Genomic DNA, 19363 nt, shown 5'->3' on the forward strand with positions numbered 1-19363 from the left:
ACCAAACATTAAGAATTTTTCACTTATGAAGATTCGCTAAAATTATTATTATTATCTAATAGTAAAGGGGAGTTTAAGTTTAATGTAGTGGTTATAAAAACAGACCTAGAAATTGGGCAACTGCAAGTTCTAGTCTACATCAGACACAAACTGGGCAATTTTGGGCCAGTCACTTTCTTTTAGTCCATGGAAGAGAGCAATGACAAGCCTCTTTTGAAAATGTTGCCAATAAATTTTCAGGAACTTGCAGGCAGTCATCAAGACAATTAGACACACATCTAGACAAAAAGAGATATGGGAGGAGAATCATCTAGAGGCAAAAATCCACCACTTCCTCTATGTGCTGTTTGCCAACACTGATTTAAGGTGATTTTTTTTTTCTTCAAAGGGGCAAAGATGACAACTTTCAAACAATATATCTAAAGTTTTGGAGATGTTTTCTTTAGAATATTTCCAGCTGCCCCACATCTTTCCCTTTTCATATTCATTTTAAAATTGTATCAATCCTCTAATAATATTAGATCAGGGGTGTCAAACTGCTGGCCCGCGGGCTGGACACATCATCCGGAAGCCACACCCAACCCATTGCCGGCAATGGCAAAACTGTCCCGATACATTGCATGATGTCATGTGATGTCACGAGTTTGACATGTCTGTATTAGATTAATTTGTATATTTTAATTAGTTTACATAATAAATTATATCAATAAAAATGAGAACCTTCCTAGAGATATCAATCTTTCACATTGAAGCTCAATTACAAATAGATTCCACCTAAACTTTGCTGTGAGAAAATAAGCCCTATCTATATTAGGGACATATTGTCATAGGGATTGCTGCATGACAAGTTGCATTACACACCATGAAGATCTTTATATAAGACTTTCAGAGCAAAATTTTATAGCTTTCACTGTGAAGAGCCAAAGTCTATGTGTGTCAGTGATGATCTCATGATATTGCTAAAAATCACTAGGTGAAAATGTAACATCACGGTTTCAATACATCTTGTATGTTATTGATTTTCCAGGAACATAACATATTTTATTGTTAAATATGTTTTTCTCCCATTGCCACTCCCCTAGTCTTGCTATGCTTGAAATGTGGTGTGTTGTGAGTCTTTCAGAGTTGTGCTATGAAAGATAGGGAATCATATACTGTAAGTATTTTGAACAATTAAATATAAATAAAGATCCAGTTGATTGATGCAATAAATATGTCTGTGTTTGTTATGAGTATCTGTGTCTGTCTATGTGTGTGAAGGGGGAGAAAGATAATCATTGGATTATATAGCTCAGTTAGATGCAAATCTTAAATGCAAATTTTCACTTTATATTTTCATATTTATCTGATAGATTTAATTTAAAATTAGCTATGAGCTAACTGAAATTACAGAAACAGATCTGCAACCTAAGATTATCATATCCATGATAGCAAAATTTCATTGTATCAAACTCACATATTTAGCTGTCAATCACAAAGTATCAGATGCACAGAGCTCTTCAGATAAATCAAAGTGCTAATTTTTCTACCTACTGTTCATTACCACAGGTCAAAAACATAATAAATTTCATGTCAATAGCTTTTAAATTGAAAATTAAATTAAATTAAATTAAAATAGAATCTGGGGTGTCATTGGAAAAGAGAACGCAACAGAAAAGAAGTTTTGAAATTTCAGATGATCCTCTGATTCCCATTACTACCATCAATGACAAGATAGCTCACTATTAATAATTTGGAAGCATTGTTGAATGACAGATTTGTACATGAGATTTGGCTAAGTAATGCTGTACAATAATTGCTTTCAATTCAGATGCTCTTATTGTGAGGAGTCTTAAAGAAATGTACAGATTAGTCAAATATATTCTCAGTTTTCCATAATCAACACCACATAATTAATGTTTATACATGGTTTAACGATCCTTACAACATCAGAACAATGTGGAATTTTTTGAACATTTGCCTGAACATGAGAAGCTGGTACAGAAGAGAAAGGCACCACACATAGTATATTTTTTTTTGTCTTCACTACTCCCAACTTATTTTAAACACAAAAACATTTTAAACTCAAAGGTCATAAAAGTGTCTCTACGGTCTCTTTCATCAAACAGGGTATTCATTCACATGGATACTCTTAATGTGTTCATATTAATACAACTATAAGTCTGCATTAGATTATCTAGACACATTAAAGCTATGGGATTTGTGTTAATAAAGAGGGAAACAGTGATAGAGACAGGAGGAATGAATCGAATACCCCATGATTTCTTTGCATTTTTACCTCTGTATCATGATATACTGTTTAAACTTCTTTTGGGAATTCAAATCTGAAGTACAAAATTCAGAAATGATTCATTAGCTTTATGTGGAAATGTGTTTCCTGCTATTTTACCCAAAGCTCCTTTTACTTCTTCATTCTTATGTTATATATGTAGGACTTATCATGGGAGTAATTACTCCATAGAAAAATACAAAAGTCTTATTCTGTTTGAGAATGTCTTGGCTTTGAGATTCATATGAGCAAAGACTGTTGTGCCATAGCAGAGGGTAAGCACTCAAGTGAGAGATACCTAGAACTAGTGGAGTAGAACCAGGGCTTTTTTTCTCATAGAACGCTCAGAACGGAGTTTTGGCACCTTTTTTGGATAGAACCTTGTAGGGTAGGCAAGGTGGTTTGTATGACATGTGTGAGTTCTGGCACCTTTTTCTTTTACAAAAAAAGCACTGAGTAGAACTAATATCCCAATACTTTCTTTCTTGTATAACCATGGAAATACCTGAGTTAGTATTGTGTCTTTATAATATTGTACATCAATTCACAGTACACAAATGATTTATTCATTTTCTTCAGAAATATGTTTTCCTAATATTTTCTTCAGGGCTCCTTTTACTTCTTTGTTTCTTAGGCTATATACGAGGGGGTTGAACATTGGTGTAACTACCGCATAGAAGAAAGCAAGGATCTTATCCTGATTTGAACTTTTGCTACTTTGGGGGTTCATATAAGCAAAGGCTGCTGTGCCATAGCAGAGGGTAACCACCATCAGGTGAGAAGTACATGTGGAGAAGGCTTTATAGCGACCTTGAGAAGAATGAATTGCCAAAATTGCATGGATTATGTAGATGTAGGAAAGAATTACCACAATGCAGGGAATTAGGAGGAGGATGAATCCTGCCACCATTAGAGAGATTTCATTAACAAACAGGTCTGAACAAGCTAATTTTATAACAGCAAGGACTTCACAAGCAAAATGATTGATGGTGCTGTATGAGCAGAAATCAAGATGCATGGTAAACCCAGTCTGTATTACAGCATTAAGAAATCCACCACTCCAGGAAGCCAGTACCAGCTGGATGCACACTTTCTTTCTCATGATGATCTCATAGTGCAAGGGACAGCAGACAGCTACATATCTATCATAAGCCATGGCTGCCAATAGAATGAATTCAGTGCTGCCAAAAGTCAAAGAGATGCAAAGCTGAATCATACATTTGCTGAAAGAGATAGTTTTGTGACTACTTAGAAAATGGAACAGCAGCTGAGGCACCACACTGGTTGTAAAACATATATCCAAAAAAGACAAGTTGCCTAAGAAGAAGTACATTGGTGTGTTCAGTCGTGCATCAATATGGATAGCTGTGATGATAAGTAAATTGCCCACAAGAGTAATGAGGTACATGGAGAGGACAATCACAAACAAGCATTGGTTAATTCCTTGTTCCCTGGAGAATCCCACAAATACAAACTCTTTGACAACTGACTGATTGGTTTGTCCCATCATTCACACAGTAATCAGACTGAAAAAAATAATAGAAATATGATATTATTTATATTTGCATTTGAGATATAATTATTTCTTTTATACATAACATTGATTAATAAAAGTATGGCATTTAGGGAACAATAAGGATAGTTACCTTCTTTTTTCATTAAAGGGAGACTAGTATAGCTATTTTGAGCTATTTAGCTCTCATCAGCTAGGTCAAATATTGCTATACTAGTCTGCCTTTATTTCTTTGTCAGTAAATTTAAATTTAACACAGAAATAGTTTGTCGCAGAAGTAACTGCCTGTGAAGGCTCCTAGACTGGGGCTGAAAGGTGAAAGTGGAAGCAGTTAGCTCTGTCCCATATTTGGGTAGACCAAGTTGCTCTGATAGATTGGTTTCACCAGAAAAAAAAATATTTAACTTTTTATCACAGATGTTTTCCTTTTTCATAAATGGAATAAAAAGGCAAATGGTAGAGTTGCTCCCTTTTTAACCTGGATTATAATAGTACCTAATGTACAAAATATTAAACTATCATATCTGTTAATAAGTATGATTGATTATGAAAGGAATAATATATAGAGAAAAGCATGGTGGCATGTGACTATAGATACAAACAAACAAAAAAAGAAATCTATGGAAATTCTCAGTCATTGAGGTCATAGTTATCCCAAAGGTGCTTTTTTATGAGCACCTTTTGGACAAAAATACAGAAATAATCATGAAATAATGAATATAAGATAGACCAAATTTAAGTGGAAATGTGTAAAATGTACCCCAAAGTCTACTCTGTGTTTGGGGGGGAAAAGCACTAAGAAGTTTCAACTGGGTTAAAGAAACAACTGTTTCTCAGATTTGTTAATATCCAGTTGTTATGTCTTAGTATGTGAGTCATAATCATTTCTAAAATTGTGCAATTTCCAGTGAATGCTAATAAAAATTAAGATGTCATCTTTTAATTTAAAATACAGCTATTGATATTTATAATTGTAAGATATGTTACATTGTTACTTTACTCCCCATAGCTATATAAGTCAATATACTGTAGATAAATATGTTAAGATGAAATATAACATTTCCTACAACAAATAGCAAAATAAACTATATTTTCAATTATATACAGCAATAAAATATAATACAGAATTATGAGCATTAAATCTATGAATCCTAAGATTAAATAATTAAACCTAAAAGGAACCTGTTAACCTAAGATACCAAAATGAATGGCTATGCTAAGATGCAACAAAAGATTAATAATCAAATATGAATATGTTGTTAGAATTGTGACCAACAGAATGAAAAACAATTGATACAGATTAAATACAAGGATATCATGCTTTTTTCAAATAATCATGCAATTATCCCCTATCAATTTCCATCATCAATATGATAGTATTAGTAGCATTCAGATAAGTTGTATCAATTATATCAGGCAATAAAAACCAGAGATAAAATAAATTTGAGTGGTCTTGATTACCTGATATTAATTTTCTCAATTTAGATGTAAGTGCACATTTGTATGTATAAAATTGTGCCAAAACAAATATGATTTATGTATTAGAAAAAGTACTTCCATAGAAATAATTGGGTAAACATGCAAGCCAGAAAAACATGACTCCATAAAAGTATCACTGAATCTAACCTTGCAATAAATTCTGAGAACCGGTATGAATATGAAATTAGGACAAGAAAAAGAATCACAGCCCTTCCTAATAACTGTCCAAAAGGAGGATTCCTCAAAGTGGAATCTGCCTAACTTACCTGCACAGGTGGTAGACAAAAGAAAATGAAATGTTCTAACCTAAGAACCTTAAGAGCTTTTGAGTTCCCATAATGGATATAGACTTTCATTAAATTTAATTACAAAATATATTGCACAACTGAATACGCCCCTTTAGGCAATTAAGTTACCATGTATGACTTAATTGCTAAGCACATTGATTTGTGCTTTAAATTGTAAGCCGCCCTGAGTCTTCGGAGAAGGGCGGGATATAAATGGGATTAAAAAATAAAATAAAAAATTAAAATAAGCCACTTGGGTTTTAAGTTAAAAAAAATGCAGCTTCTTAATAATTCTCTTCTCTCTGTCTCTGTCTCCCTCTGTTTGTGTGTGTGTGTGTGTATGCACGTGCGCACACACACCTGCTTTCATGTCACTCCTGACTCTTGGCAACTGCCTATACAAGCAGTTTTCTTGACATCATTTTTGGAAGTGGTTTGCCATTGTTTTTCCTAGAGGTGAGAAAGACTGACTGGTCTTAAATCACCCAGTTGGCTTTGTGCCTAAGGTGGGACTAGAATTCAAATTCTATTTGTGGTAATTCTTAATTAATATATAGATGGTTGCATTCAGATCTAGAAACATCTAAGGAATAAAAGGTGGGATAAAAAGTAACCATAAATAAATAAATAAATAAATAAATAAATAAATAAATAAATAAATAAATAAATAAATAAATAAATAAATAAATAAATAAATAAATAAATAAATAAATAAATAATTTTAATGATTTATCTATATATATAATGGACTCAGTAATGTGCTACACTCAAAAAGGCTGGCAAGCTGTATCTTCATCTGTCTACAATTTTTTTTTACTAAAGAAGCAGGCTAGCAGAATAAAAGTCTCTTGAGCCTTGCCTTTTTCCCTTCTTTCTTCCTGTAGATCAGACATGTCAAACACAAGGCCCGGGGGCCAGATCCGACCCGCGAAGTGGTTTCATGTGGCCCACAAAGCCATCCTGGAAACAGTGAGGGAATGGTCCCCACTGCCTTGGCCCTGGCCCAGAGACCCTCCTTCTGCCAGAGACCCTCAGATCTGTCCCACTCCTGCCCAGGCCCCCATAGGCACCCTTGATACAAATGATGTAAAGCTGGCCACGCCCACCCAGTAGGCCATATGCACTCTAGCCACGCCCACCCAGTAGGCCACGCCCACCCTGACCATACCCACCTGGCCCCCTGAGGGCAACCGCAATGCTGATGCAGCCCTCATTGAAACTGAGTTTGACACCCCTGTCCTAGAGAAAATCTATGTATTTCCTACGAGTGAATACAACTTGATAAAATATAATCAATCAGACTCCAAACTTTATTGAAGAACTATATATATTGAAGAATTATATATATTGTGGTAGATAATGCAAAAGGGAAAATATAAATACATCACTTCACTTACAAACAAAGCATATTTCTGTGAAATTTGCATGACCAAGTTTCCCATTGTCATTCTCACTTCTCCAAAAAATTGCTAGGTACAGCTTCTGTATAGTAAAAAGTTTGCCAACCCTTGATTTTCAGAATAACACAGGAAATTTGTTTGAAAAGGACAGAAAAATATTTTTAGGGATCACATACAGTATACTGATGACCAGGACTTAGGGGACAGTATCAATTGTGAATATGTGCAGATGGCCACTTGCAGGTCTATGAATGCAGGGTCATGAAAGGACAGCAAAGGAAACACAGAATATTCTATCCCACCCGGGAACAGCTAGTATATTGGGGAAACACCCAAAACGGAACATACTAGCTACTTCTGCTTTCTTATCTACAGTGTGTCTCCCTTAAAGGGCAAAGTCTTAATCTTATGTGTATCTGGTTTGCTGGGTGAATCACTTATGTAATCAAAGTAGGTATAAAAATAAGGCTTTTCTGATATTTGGGACTTTTTGTCTCTTTTTAGAGAAGCCGGTCTTTGTTCAGCTGAATAAACACGTAAAGCTTGAAGGCAACTTCTGGTTTCCTGTATTTTTTATCAAGCAAAACCTCAGAACCTGCATATGAATACAACAATTAAAATCAGAATAATTCTTACACCATCATCCTCTGTCATTATTTAATGAAGAACAAATAGCACCTTATTTCTAAGGACACCTATAAAATATCCTGCACAATAACAACAAAATTTCCATCACATGAAAATTGACAGAGTTACATTTAGTGTTCATATACTTTAATATAACATTTCTCATTATTGATCCTGTAAATTATTTTCCCCTCATCCCACTTAAAACAGTGCTGATTCTAAGGAAATAATCTAAGGAGTAAAAGAAAAGAAAAACATTCTACAGTGTCTTTTTTATCCTCCCAATGGAGTCAGTATTGTAAAAACATCTCTGGGGAAATATATTTGGATTAAATATTAGCACTAGCTGCATAATGTACAGTAAATCTCACTGATGGCTGAAGGAAAAAAATAGATCAATAGATGGCTAAAGATGGTGAGACATTGACTTATTTGATTTTGAACTTATTCAGCCAAGGCTTTTCTTGTGTTTTATTTGAGTTTATTTATTTAACAATCATCTTGCCCATCTCTCCTAGAGATGACTCTAGGTGGCTTACAACTAGTAAAACACTGTCTTGTACAATGTCTTGATTGAATGTAATCAACTGAAGTCAATGCTTAAGAATCAACTGAGTTTGGAGTTTTACATTATCTTTGTGTAATCTATATTCAGTTTATTACCCTTTATGCTCTCATTTTCATTTTTAACATGTCCTTAGTAGCCAGGGCTTTATAAATGTTCAAGATGAACATTCTCTCAAAAGGCATTTTCATTCACTTTCTAAACCAAAGTCACTAACTTTGATTTGTTTAAATGATTAAAAAGCTTCAACTTATGCAAAGCCTTTTTCTCCAGGCATTCTTTGGATCTATCATTTTAATCACTTCAGACTGAAGGAACTTGATTGAATTTGGATAATTTCATCTGAATTAATTTGACTCTAAACAGAAAACAAAGAAACCAAAAGTTTGAATCTGATCAGTCCTTACACATGAATACTGAAGGAATATCTTCAAACTTCTAGATGTATTCTCAAATATCTCCAAATTCAAGAAATATAACAATGCCTTAAGGCCTAAGTTTTACCACTCTGAAATTAAAAATAAGTAAGATAATTGGCAAATCAAAATGTAATGGTGTTACTCCAAAAGTTGTATGATCAAGATTTATTGTAACGTTCAGTGAAAGTTGATCAGTTAGTTTTTAAAATACTTCAAGCTAAGTAGGCTTTCCATTAACTTTTCCTTGCTTTTTTAAGATTATTGTAATTAAGAATGCATAATGACACATCTGTCTTTCTTCTTTTGGATTTCTCAAAACTTTGGGAGGTACAGATTATTTACTTATCTTTATTCCTGATACTTTATTTAACAACATTAACTGGGAACCTTCTCATTATCATTGCTGTTGTCTTTGACCATCATCTTCACACTCCCATGTATTTCTTCATGATGAATTTAGCTATCCAAGACATTGGTTCAGTTTCAGTCATTATACCTAAAATTATTTTAAATTTTCTTACAAATATAAGATACATTTCTTATTCTGGGTGTGTTTCTCAGGTTATTTTGTTTTTCTTTTTCTTGGGCTGTGATGTTTCCCTCCTTACTATTATGGCATATGATCGGTATATTGCCATTTGTAATCCTTTACAATATGAAATGATAATGAACAAAAAAGCCTGTACTAAAATGGTTGGCAGTGCATGGATTGCCAGCTTTCTCAATGCCACATTACACACTACTGCAACATTCACTCTTCCTTTCTGCTCTAACATCATCAATCAGTTCTATTGTGAAATCCCATATTTACTTAAGATTGCTTGCCCTGGTTTATATGTAGCTGAACCTGGAATTATAATGTTCAGTTCTACTTTAGGATTTGGTTGTTTTGTCTTTGTGATGGTTACTTATGTGCACATCTTCTCTGCTGTGCTGAACATTCCTTCTACACAAGGAAGGAAAAAGGCCTTCTCTACTTGTTTGCCACACCTTATAGTCTTCTCCCTATTTTCGTTTACTGCTTGCTTTGCTTACCTAAGATCCATATCTGACAATCCATCTCATCTTGATTTCATAATTACAATTATGTATTCCATTATTCCATCCATGTTGAATCCAGTAATCTACAGCATGAGAAACAAGAAGATCAAAACTGCTCTTTCAAAGTTTTTTGATCTGAGATTTATTTCTTTTTAAAGAGGCATCAAGTGTTCATTTGCCAGAATTTAAAAAAAAATCTGTGAGAAAGAGAAAAAACAAACATAACATATAAAACTATGTGACCAGTCTCCATTATCACAAATGTTATCTTATTAGAAAACACAATTGTTCATTTCTGTAACTGAACATATATCTGTTTAGCATATTAGATATATCTCTTTTCGCTGTCACCCTGATTTCTGGTGACTACTTGAAAGCTTTTAATCTAGAGGATTAACCACTATCTCATCTGTCTGTCTGTCTGTCTGTCTGTCTGTCTGTCTGTCTATCATCTATCTATCTATCTATCTATCTATCTATCTATCTATCTATCTATCTATCTATCTATCTATCTATCTATCTATCATCTATCTATCTATCTAATATCAAGAGAGAAGGTTACAGTGTATATTTTGAGAAAAAGGATGCAGAAGACAATTATAATACAGAAGGCAATTGTATTTCAAGTTTAGTGACATATTTTTATTTTGCCTTCAAATTAAGAAAACTTTAAATATTTGGAGTTTTTTCCAGGTTAACTTGCTTGCTTTCTTATTTGCTAAACAAAAGAGAAATGGAATGGGGAAAAATCTTCCCATAGCTGCAAACCTGTGAATTTCTCAGAATTTTGCTTCAGGTCAGGTCTTGTAATCTCATGACTATAACGGGATCATTAAGTCATGGTGCCAGCTTTTAAATTTGTTGTTTAGTAGGAGTTTCTACACAGAACCTGGCATTGGGTACTGTGGAAATTGGTCACCCTTTGGTTACTAAGGAGCTCCTGAGAGCTTGTAAGTGATTTGGATATTATTGTGCTTGTTATGTATGCTTTGTACATTATGTTTTTACATCTGTTTGCTTGAACTAATAATAAAACTTAATATCCCTTTATTTACTGTTGTTATTGTTTCTTGGTCAAAAAGAACCAATTTCATACATAATTGATTGCTGTCCTGACATTTGGGGAAACAAAGGATTGATGAAATGAATTTGACAGTAATTTAATTTAGTTTTTTGTTTTGTTTTGTGGAATATCGTACTAATATCCTATATGAGAAATATTTACAAAATCATGATTAATTTTACTGACTTCCTAATAAACAACAACAGTCCTATGAGGAAGATTGGGCTGTGAGAAAGTGACTGACCCAAAGCCATCCAGCTGGTTTTCATGCTTAAAGCAGAACGTAAACTCACATGCTTCTTAGCCACCACACACCAAACTGACATTCCATTGCCCTTTGATTTCATAATTATAATTCTGTATTCCATTATTGCATTTATTTTAAATTCATTAATCTTTATCAGGACATTAATATTGTTCTTTTAAGTCTTTTAAGTCTTCTTGAGGTTTGAAGTCATTTATTTATTTCTTTTTTAAAACAACTTCCTGACTTCCTAATAAACAACAACAGTCCTATGAGGAAGATTGGGCTGTGAGAAAGTGACTGACCCAAAGCCATCCAGCTGGTTTTCATGCTTAAAGCAGAACTTAAACTCACATGTTTCTTAGCCACCACACACCAAACTGACATTCCATTGCCCTTTGATTTCATAATTATAATTCTGTATTCCATTATTGCATTTATTTTAAATTCATTAATCTTTATCAGGACATTAATATTGTTCTTTTAAGTCTTTTAAGTCTTCTTGAGGTTTGAAGTCATTTATTTATTTCTTTTTTAAAACAAAACAATTACTTTGTTTTTATTTTAACAGAAAAGAGAAAAGCAGGAATAAAATTTTGGAAAACATCCCACACAATCTTACACATTACAAAAAGCTACATTTAGAACTCATACTACAGTTGATTAATTTATTTATTTTTATTTATTTTATTGTGAAATTGAGTAAACTCTTCCAATTGTAGTTTAACTAGAAATTATGTCGTTTGTATACTTTTTTAATTCACAGGATAGAAACCGAACTAAGATCTACCTAAACATAGGAAATTAGAATTCAGAGAATTATATTAAATAATTGAATGGAATGTTATGTATTTCAGATATTGAGGTGTTAGATAAAGTGTGTGTTTGTGTCTCTGTTTATATCTTTCTGTGTTTATATATACATACACTGAAATACATTATATGGAAGCATGAATTAAATATATTTGAAAATAATCTAATGTGTCTGCTTTATGGAACATTGCTTGTAAATTGTACATAAAAGAATAATGAGAAATGTATTGAAGTATCTTTGTATATGTATTTTGATTTTGTAGTATGTCAACATTATGACTGGGTAAATGAGAAATTTATTAAAAACATAAATTTATTTTACTTTATTTTACTTTATTTATTTTACTTATTTGGTTGTTTGCTTCTTTATATTTATTTATATTCTAGGTAACCTATTGGTCATCATTTCAGACATAATACTTATCTAAACAGAATGACCATTTATAGAAACAGGGTTGAGAATGGCACATGGGGTGTACATGAAGTATTGCACAAATCAGGAAGAGTCTGTTGGTACAACATACAAGAATTATATGGAGGGATTAAGGAATTAGTGAGAGATGGCTATCCATCCTCTTTAAAAAATAAAATAAAAAGACAAGCCTGTTGATAGACTCCTCCCCTCTTATAATCAGAGTCAATGAACTATATCTTATTCAAAGTTAGTCAATGAGCCTCCAGGCAACAAAGAAACACTTCCTTAAATAAGCATATAGATTGTTTTGAAAACTCATATAAATTACAGGTCATCAAAAAGCTGACTTTGAATCAAGACACCTTGGTTACTGAGTGTTTTCAAGAATGCTTGTCAGTAGTAATAGTGTATACCTTTTTTAATGAAAATTATCAGCACTTTTGATCAGTGATGTCATCAAAGTAAACAAACCCACATGGTGTTGATTACGTCAGCAGATCATGGCCCTATATGCGGAAGTAACCACCCTATTTTCAGATAAGGCGAGCGGAAGTGACGTGTTGGCCTAAGCCCATCAAGATAAGCAAGAGTAACCCTAGCAGCCCTATTTTCAGATAAGGCGTGTTGAACCTAGCCCCCATCAATAAGTCAAGGCAGTCAAGCCTCTGGGTACATGACTAGCTTAACCCTAGACTATGGACATTCAAAACAAACAGAATAACCTAAACAAAGTAAATAATTAACAGAGGCCTGTGTTTTTGGGAAACAAGCCCTTCTTTGGGGAGCTCTGAAATTAAAAAAAAAGCTTTTTATTTCTAATCATTCTAGCCTAATGATGCTTTTAATTTTTGTGGAGTTTTAAAAATCAGGGCCTCAAAAGCTGGAAAAAAGGAGCCCCCTAAAAGGCAGCCAGGGCTTGCATTTAACCCCCCCTTTTTCTAAAAGGTATTTAATAAAATGTATTCTGCCCCCCTACAGCAAAAAGACAAGGAATATTAACAGGAATTAAAATACTCACAAGAGGCAACCAGCCATGTGGCAAGTAGACTTGTTCAGGCACGTCAGGGCTGCGAATCCGGGGCATGAGTGTTTGTGTCTGCTGGTAAAAAAGGGGGTTAGGCCTTGTTCGGGACATGCCAGGGCATGTCATACCCCGTGATTCTGGAGATGTGCTAGGCTCAAGGATGTGTCATAGCATGCATGGGAGAGATTGTACAGGCAGGTCTGAACAGCTAGTGATTTAATTCCAGCAGTCTTTTGAAGATGGCAACCTCTGGTTCCAAAGCTGACTTTAAAAGAACTGCAAAAGCCAACATCACACAGTCTGACACAAGGCTCCAGCCGGCAGAATGTGACAAAATCTGTTACAGAATTCACCACTTATAATTTATTAGCTAGAATAAGACTAGCAATGACATTTAAATAGGGTTAGCTGATTTTCATTACCACATGGTGGCTTAAGCATGTTTTATGAGACTTTATTAAGCCATTTCTTAGTGGTCTAATTTCCACACCCCAAGGGGTCCATTCAATTTCAAACATTCAGAGGACTATCTCTCTGTGTTACCATTTGTCAGTTACAATTGTTAATGGAATGCATATATGGCATATTGCTATGCACATACTATACATATTAAACATATTGTACCTACCTAGTACATGCTGCATTTTCAGATAATAATAATAATAATAATAATAATAATAATAATAATAATAATAATAATAATAATAATAATAATAATAATAATAATAATAATAATAATAATAACAATAACAATAACAATAACAATAACAATAACAATAACAAGAAGAAGAAGAAGAAGAAGAAGAAGAAGAAGAAGAAGAAGAAGAAGAAGAAGAAGAAGAAGAAGAAGAAGAAGAAGAAGAAGAAGAAGAAGTTGGAAGGGACCTTGGAGGTCATCTAGTCCAACCCCTTGCTCAGGCAGGAAACCCTATACCATTTCAGACAAGTGGCTGGCCAGTCTCTTCTTAAAAACCTCCAGTGTTGGAGCATTCACCACCTCTGGAGGCAGGTTGTTCCACTGGTTAATTGTTCTGTCAGGAAGTTTCTCCTTAGTTCTAGGTTGCTTTTCTCCTTGACTAGTTTCCATCCGTTGCTTCTTGTCCTGCTTTCAGGTGCTTTGGAGAATAGTTTGACTCCCTCTTCTTTGTGGCAGCCCCTGAGATATTGGAACACTGCTATCATGTCACCCCTCACCCTTCTCTTCATTAAACTACACATACCCAATTGCAGCAATTGTTCCCTATATGTTTTAGCCTCACATATATATTATATTACGTATAATTATATATTTAGATCATTTATTGATACTAAATTAGTATTGTGAATATATTAATCAGCCTGTCAAATTAATTTAACTAATTTTAGGCAACATGAATGTAGGAGTAAATATTTTGTTTATATTATCAGTAGGGAGTAATACAAAAAAATAAAATTTTCCATACCAAACAAACAAACAATGATTAAATAGTTTGCCAGTTGAATCAATGTGTATTTGTATTCTATGTAAGTACAACTCATTTGCCATCAATTAAAATTTTTGTGTGGATCTGCATTTCTGATTCCTCTAATCAACTCTGTGTGACTCTTGAGACCATTAAACTAAAGAGACATTAATAAATGTCTCTTATTCCCAGCATGTTTTGTGCCTGGCTCAGAAGGAAATGAAATTGCAATTGTAATATATTTGTGCACATTATTTATCAGGAGAAGATTTTAATCAGAAATGCAGAAATAACAAAGTAAGTATTTTTCATTTGGCTTATTTTTTTTCTAACATGCTCTTTCATTATTATTTTCTCTTCACTCCTTGCTCTATCAATTGTTAGAAAGTTATTATGCTGTATCATAGTAGTTGAAACATACATTAAGTCCTGAACTCATCAGAAATATTACAATATTTTCCCCTCACTCTTCTTGCCATTAAGTATATAGCTTTATCAAGTCTGACTTTGCAGAGTTGTAAATACAGTATACTAATATGGTCTCCACATTTGGAACATGCATTAAAGTTTTATGTTGATGAACATAATTTTAAAAATTGAGAATATGTTATCATTATCTTAACCCCCATGATCAGTTGTTGTTGTCATCATTATTTTCTACAAATTTGATTTGTCACAATTCTCAATGGCATAAATTCAAATAAAGAAAAATCAGAGAGGATGGATTGAAAATAATATTCCATGAAAATATTATTATAGCTGCACTTCTTTGGTTTATGTAGCATACAAGTGAGAGGCAAAACTAAAGAAATTCAGAAAGAAACCAGACATTGAATTACAGTCTTGTTTGTGTTCTAAGCTTTATGGATGCTTTCAAAGATCCATCAAGTGCCAGTATAAGTAAATTCTAATAGATTGCACTAATGAGGATAATGAGCATTTATTTTATTTTTCAAATATGACTATTCCAATAACAGATTTCTAGCAAATGTAAAAATGTTCAAATATATGAAATAGTAATGATAAAATAAACTTTTCTAATTTTCCTGTTTTTTTTCTTTTTTACCCTCCAGAAACTATACTTAACTTTGAGAAATGAATGATATGCCCAATCAAACTTTCATAACAGAATTTCTGCTGTTGGAGTTCTCGGGTATCCGTGAAATACAGATTCTGCAATTTGTTGTGTTTCTGTTTTTTTTATTTGGCCGCAATTTCTGGAAATCTCATCATCATTTCTGCAGTCATTTTTGATCACCAACTACATACTCCCATGTACTTCTTCCTCATGAATTTAGCTATAACTGATCTTGGAGCTGTTTCTGTCACTATACCCAAATCCATGTCAAATTCTCTCATGAACACCAGGTTGATTTCATATGTTGGTTGCGTCTTTCAAGTTTCTCTCTTCCTCCTCTTTGCAGCTTCTGATTATACTCTTCTCACAGTCATGGCTCATGACCGATACATTGCTATCTGTAACCCACTCAGATATGAAGTAATTATGAACAAAGGAGCCTGCATCCAGATGGCAGGCAGTGCGTGGTTCAGTGGACTACTTTATGCCATCTTGCACACCAGCACTACCTTTGCCATGACTTTCTGTTCCAATGTAGTTGACCAGTTTTTCTGTGAGCTTCCACAGCTACTAAAAATCTCATGCTCTAATTTATACCAAGTTGAACATGTACTTCTTATTCTAAGTGTTACCATAGCATTTGGCTGCTTTCTGTTTATAGTTGTGACTTACGTGCAGATCTTCATAACAGTGCTTCGAATGCCCTCATCAAAAGGAAGACAAAAGGCCTTTTCTACATGCATTCCTCATCTCATTGTTTTCTCAATGTTCTTATTCACTGGAATGCTTGTGTACTTAAGACCAATACCTCATGTCTCCTCAGAAACCAATATGGTATTTGCTGTCATATACTCAGTGGTTCCACCTATGATGAACCCAGTGATCTATAGCATGAGGAATAAGGAAATAAAGGTTGCTGTATTCAAGCTTTTAAATTTAAATAACTTTCTAAAATTGATTTAGAAATAACTTTCTAAAATTGATTTGTTATTTTATAAATGTATCTTTCCATGGCTAGTGAAGTTTCTTCATCTATTTAGATACTGTTCTGCATTATATCAGCAAGCATATTACATGCCAAATTTCCTATTGTTTTTCCACAGATTTAGTAGGGCAGCTGCTGAAATAAATAAGGGACTCTGAATTTATTTCCTTATTTTACAATTTTGCCTGCCATCCCTTAAAATTGAATTGTCCCAATCTATTGGCAGCATACTAATATTACAATAGAAATGTTGGAAAGTAAAATAATCACAATAACATTGGTAAAAGCATAACTATAGACAAATAAGCTAAAAAAATTATCTCCATGTGTAGTGACAAAGATTATTTTATTATGGGTCATCACACTGTCAGCCCAATGATTGGCATTTTTATCCACCTATTTTATCCTTCTCCAGGGTGTGGGATAGGCATTACTATTATTATGATTTATCCTGTACACAGACACATATTCACACACCTCAAAATGGCCAACATACTTAATACATCTGCCTCCTATTTCCCATCATAAAAACAATCCTGTAGAGTGATTTTCTGCTCCAAATGAAGTTGTTCCACTCATTTTCTATCCAGCATCAGTTACTTGAGTTTTTGAAATGTGCATATATATATATTTATCCCTTATATTATTTGTTAGTTCTATTGGCTACATAGATGATGATGATGATCATGATGTTGATGATGATTACTGTCTGGTGTTTGTACACTGAGAGTTTCTGTACCAGAAACAAATTTTTTGTGTGTCTAAACATGCTTGACCAAGTAAAGCAAAAAGTAAAATAAAAGACCAGCTATTCATATACTAAAGGTATAATTTCCTGTATAATTTGTATATCTTCCAGTCAAACCTCCTAATTAATTAAAGGAATAGATATTAATTCAAAGGAAAAGAGTGAGGAAATTGTTACATATTGAAACTGATATTCTGCTATAAATTGTATATAAGTGAAATACACTGAATTTAATTCAAATTATATCTATGTGATGATTTGTGACTGGGAGATAACAAAATTATTTATTAATTATAAATACCTCTTTTACTCTTCAAATGTCTGAATCTATGTTTAAAAGAATAGGGATAAAATTTTCTGAAAATGTTTTTGTTTCAAAATCACCATGAATCATCACTATTATTCATCAAACATTCCTTTTATTATTTAAATACTGAGAAATTAAAATCTATCAACTTCACTATAAAAATGTAAACAAAGCTGTAATGCAAATTAAATCAATTTAAATAATAAATTAGCTAATTTGTTTATTGCTTGTTACCTTTCATTTTTTATGAATTGTACCTATATATTCACTAGTTTCCTTCATAAACAAACATTCCCAGCAAGGCCTCCTCGGTCAACATAATCTAAAGAACCTTTGTGGGGAACTAGATAGGTTCTCCATTATTAATACATTTCAAATAAATTGTTTTTAAGTATTAGAACTGTTATTGTAGCAGTTCCAAAGCATGAAATGCAAGTGTCAAGCCCCTGTGGGCTTGTCACTAATGGGAGGGGGGAGGGGTCAACCAGACAGCGGCAGCTGGAGGCAACGGCTGGGGCCAGAAGCAATGACAGCAGTGACAGCCCTTCCCCCTGTACCTGCATGACTGGGGGCCGTTTGGAGCACAGCTGGGAGGTGATGTGACCAGATGGTTGGGAGCTAGCTGCTGCCAGGCCATCATGCAGGAAAATGGCTGCCGGCAGAACTTCTGGGTTTGCTGGATCAGCTGTTCGGTGCTCCGCTGAACAGCTGATTGGCGTGGAGAAACTGGGGATTTTGAAACCAGCCCTTGCTTACCCTGCCTCATCATTCCAGATGCTGGTTAGGTGGGGGGGGCAGGCAGGAGCCATCTATTTAGCACACTGGGAGGTAGTTGCTTCCAGCACTGACTTTGTTTGCAATAGCTTTGAGCTCACAAGCCAGAGTGTACCTCAATAAACCAATTTTCCTTTGAACCCAATGTCCTGTTTTCTGTTGGGTTCAAGGCTGTGGCTGGGACTTCTGACAGCAAGTAGATTGATAAGTACTGTTAAGGATTTTGTTGTGCAGAGGTCTCCTTGTGCTACCAAAGAGTTGCACAGACAAGAAAGGGTACTGAGAGCAGCAAGAGTCACACAAGAATACACTGAGTTGTTGAAGCAAAAAGTAGTTTACTTGAAGGTGGTGTAAGAACAAAAATGCACAGTCAAAAATAAACAGTCCAGGTCATACACAATAGCAACAGTCCAAGGAGTAATCCAAACTACAAAGTCTTCTTACCAGTCCAGAGGTCAATACACAGTTCAGGTTTACAACAGTAGTAAACCAACAGCAGAGCAAAAACAGTAATAGTAGAGATCAGTGAATTCAGAGAGAGAGAGAAGCTACATTCCTAGCTTCCTCTTATGGCCATGAGAACACTTACACATCCAATTAACTTCTTAAAGACATAGCATTATGGTTAATATATTTTCAACCCAACATTGTAGGCTAACACCATATGCCTAATAAGTACCATTTCAGTGGAAAGGTAACAGTGTTTTGTGCATCTTTGACATATAGTCATGCTGGCCACATGACCAGGGAAATTGTCTTTGGACAATGCTGGTTTTCTTGGCCAAGAAATGAGCACCGTGCTGTACAGCCAGACATGGCTGACAAGGAAACCTTTACCTTTACCTTTATATTGTATTTGATTAATTTAAT

General features: G+C 34.1%; 2 protein-coding genes and 1 pseudogene across 3 annotated transcripts; 2 read left to right on the plus strand and 1 right to left on the minus strand.

Annotated features, from left to right (window-relative positions):
- Positions 1-2831: 2831 nt before the first annotated feature.
- Positions 2832-3776, minus strand: LOC308678878 (olfactory receptor-like protein OLF3; the record flags this gene model as incomplete). Its single annotated transcript, XM_081346110.1, has 1 exon — positions 2832-3776. The coding sequence occupies one exon, from the start codon at positions 3774-3776 to the stop codon at positions 2832-2834; it is 945 nt and encodes a 314-aa protein (XP_081202236.1).
- A 5056-nt stretch (positions 3777-8832) lies between these two features.
- Positions 8833-9756, plus strand: LOC308678879 (olfactory receptor 14I1-like; the record flags this gene model as incomplete). The annotated part of the gene is made up of 1 exon (XM_081346111.1): positions 8833-9756. One exon carries the CDS (start codon positions 8833-8835, stop codon positions 9754-9756), a length of 924 nt encoding a protein of 307 aa, XP_081202237.1.
- Positions 9757-15581: 5825 nt separating this feature from the next.
- LOC308678880 (olfactory receptor 14I1-like) lies at positions 15582-16642 on the plus strand (annotated as a pseudogene). The gene has a single exon. The product of its transcript is annotated as an olfactory receptor 14I1-like (transcript).
- The last annotated feature ends 2721 nt before the right edge of the window (positions 16643-19363 follow it).

This window comes from Vipera berus, assembly GCF_964194415.1.
Source record: "Vipera berus genome assembly, chromosome: Z".
In the NCBI taxonomy this organism is placed as follows: Eukaryota; Metazoa; Chordata; class Lepidosauria; order Squamata; family Viperidae; genus Vipera; species Vipera berus.